The sequence below is a fragment of the Nelumbo nucifera genome, chromosome 7 (assembly GCF_055504915.1).
Source record: "Nelumbo nucifera cultivar China Antique chromosome 7, China Antique-T2T, whole genome shotgun sequence".
Classification (NCBI taxonomy): Eukaryota; Viridiplantae; Streptophyta; class Magnoliopsida; order Proteales; family Nelumbonaceae; genus Nelumbo; species Nelumbo nucifera.
The window spans coordinates 22,579,431-22,582,580 of NC_142655.1; the positions used below are offsets into that span (position 1 = coordinate 22,579,431).

The 3,150-nt window shown below is 35.0% G+C and overlaps 1 protein-coding gene across 1 annotated transcript; it reads left to right on the forward strand.

Moving 5' to 3' along the window:
• Nucleotides 1-404: 404 nt before the first annotated feature.
• Nucleotides 405-2,725, forward strand: LOC148790264 (putative aquaporin SIP2-1). The gene is made up of 3 exons (XM_088891089.1): nt 405-704; nt 1,855-2,115; nt 2,225-2,725. The coding sequence occupies exons 1-3, from the start codon at nt 417-419 to the stop codon at nt 2,393-2,395; spliced, it is 720 nt and encodes a 239-aa protein (XP_088747215.1). The 5' UTR covers nt 405-416; the 3' UTR covers nt 2,396-2,725.
• Nucleotides 2,726-3,150: the final 425 nt, after the last annotated feature.

Genomic DNA, 3,150 nt, shown 5'->3' on the forward strand with positions numbered 1-3,150 from the left:
GCTACGGCCTAACCCAGTCCGAGTCAGACATCCCCTTGGTAGACGCGTGTGGGGCCATAGACCGAACTGCTGATGCAGTATTCGCAGGCTCGCAGCGGCGCTCGTCGACATGCAGGCGGTGGTGGACAATGTCAGACGTAAGAACTCTTCTCTCCCTCCATATTTTATGTTAGTCGCGGGGAATCTGAGAGCCATGAACTGTGGAAACAATAAACAATCTCTCTTTGTTTATCGTCTGAACAACAACATCAATACCAACTAGGAAAAGAAAAAGGCACAAAATGTCAGATTCCTCGTCATGGCAAACTCATCCTTCTCCTGATATATATATATATATATATGCAATGCAACCAAAACAAGAAAAAGAACCACAGTGAGTGAGAGATAAAGAAAGAGAGACAAAACCCAGATCGTTAATGGCCAGAAATAGAGTGTTTTTGTCGGATTTCATCATTGCTCTCACGTCTGTATGGTTAAGAGCTCTCAGCATGCTCTTTGTGCACAAGTTTCTAGGGGTAGAATCTGATGAATTCAGAGGAGAAATCATCAAAGGTATTCTATACGTTTCGAGGATGTTCTTTACTGAGTGGTTGGGTATGAGACTGGGAGGTGGGCGTTACAATCCCCTCACAGTTTTATATACTTCCATTTCTGGGAAATCCAGTAGGGCTTTATCGAGCATTAGTGCAAGAATTCCTGCACAGGTTAGCTTTTGATAATTTCTATCGGGCCGGTAAATTTGGTTTCTGTTCGTTCCTATTGAAGTTTCTCTGTTAGAGTTGTTCTTATATTCGGCTCTTTTTGGTATTGGGTTGTCTTTGGTTTATGATTGAAGCAGTTTTGATTGGTTTTAATAATACACCGCTTTTCTTTTAGTTGTTTGTTAATTATGTGAAGTGGGTTTGTTTTGTGGAATGTGGATATATTATTGGCTTATATGGACTCTGGTTTTGGTTTTCTCAGTTAACCTTGTCCCAACATCACATATACTTATAGAGATATTCCCAATGCAAGGTTGTGAAGGCTGTTCCAACTAACAAAAAACAAAAATATGATATGGTGTTTTTGAATTTCTGTATCAAAGAACATGTTTTCTGGTTATCATATAATTTCTATACTATAAAATTTGTTTTTATTTTAAAACCCATTTATTAATGGTTTAAAAAACATGTATTGTTTATAAAAATAAAATCTACTTGTTTTTGCTTTGAAATGCAAAAACAAAGTATAAGAATGTATTTTTGTTTTTAATTTTTGCTGAAGTGGTAATTTGAAAGCAAATGGAAGCAAGAAGCATTTATTTCATTGGTTCCTTCTGATTATTATTATTATTATTATTATTATTATTATTATTATTATTATGACTTTATGGACTATACAATATAGGGTAATCTCCCTTTCTCTCTCTCTCTGATTTCATTTGAAAAGGCTACGCAATGGAGATAGACCACCCCCCAACCCAGGTGCAGTAGGATTTGATCCCAAGTCTCCGTTACGACCAATAGAAGGCCTTACCAACCCGTTGGTTAGCACCTTGCAAGGGTAGACCAACTGAAGCGCCATCAGTTGGGTGTCTAGGTATTCTTAATTAATTCAAAAATACTAGTTCTCAACCATTCATATATGTTTTCAAAGTTAAGCAAAACAAAAAAAAAAAAAATTAGGGAAATGATTTATTTTCCTGATGAACTCCATTTTTCAAAGAATTCATTCGTTTTCCTATATTTTCAGTATAATTGATATATAAGACCATCTTTTTCCTAACTATTTCTTTTCTTTTGAAGCACACACCATCTGATATCATCTTTGTCATTCCACAAACCATTTGACCCTGAATTTTGCACTTAATTTCAGGTAATTGGATCTATTACTGGGGCTAGACTTATCACCAAGATTTTTCCTGAAATAGGAAATGAACCTCTCTTGAAAGTTGACATCCTTCGAGGTGCATTAATTGAAGGAGTTCTCACTTATGCAATTGTTGTAATCTCACTTGAAGCTGCCCAGAACCATTCCAGCAATTTCCTTTTAGAAACCTGGACATCTAGCATTTGCAGGTTAGCTCTTCATTTACTAGGTTCTGATCTAACTGGTGGTTGCATGAACCCAGCTTTTGTAAGTATTTGATGAAATACCCATTATTAGTTTCTTCTTTTTCATGTTTCAGTCCATCAAAATGATCTATATTTTTGCTTCTTCTTTTTTTTTTTTTTTACTTGTGTAGGCCATAGGACAAGCATTTGCTCAAGGGGGTTACATAAACAAGGATCATATATTTGTTTACTGGCTTGCCCCAATCGAGGCAACTCTTTTAGGGGTATGGACATTCAAGTCATTTATTCAGACCAAGGACAAGCAAGAAGAAAAACAAATTTGGAAGACTAAATTTGGGTGAAGAGATATTTGTGTCCTCTCTCTCTCTGGCTAGCAAGCATAATAACAGAGGCTCAAGTCTGAGAACAGCCACTTTGCGAAAAAAAATGCCAAAAGTTGAGAGTGTAATCCAGTCTGGGACCAACATTGGGCAGTGGCCCTTTTATTCTAGTTTGGATCCGTTAAGCATTTGATTGTTGAAGGAAATGGAAAGTTACAATTAAATTTGATTAAAATCATAACATTTTTCCAGCTTTGCCCATTGTAAAAGAGAAAATTTTTACTCAATAGATTTTATTGAAACAAAATTTGAAGCGAAGAAATGAATGGTTTCAAAGAACCCAAAAGTATGATTTCATAAAACAAATGCTTGTCTCCACTCAAATGATTCTGTTGTGTAGCGAAGTCATTATGTCATACTAGTATGTGGAAATCATTGTCTTTCTTTCATAAGGATGACAAGTGAGAAACCAGCCTCTTCTACTTCGTGGAATCTAGTGGGACCCTGTGTCATACTAGGAATACATACCAATACAAGGGGATTGTATTGTCATAATTGTTTTACCAAAAAAAAAAGTATGGTCATAATTCATTCTCATATCATAAAGGTTTTTCATAAAAAATTGAAAAAAAATGAGGCTATATTCAGTTTAATAAAAATTAAAAGAGAAGCAATAGTTCTTCAGGAATTTTATATATAAGTTTGAGTTTCATTTAATTCCTTAAGTAAGTTTTTCTCAACTTTCTTTTTCATATTTTTTTATCATACAAAACATA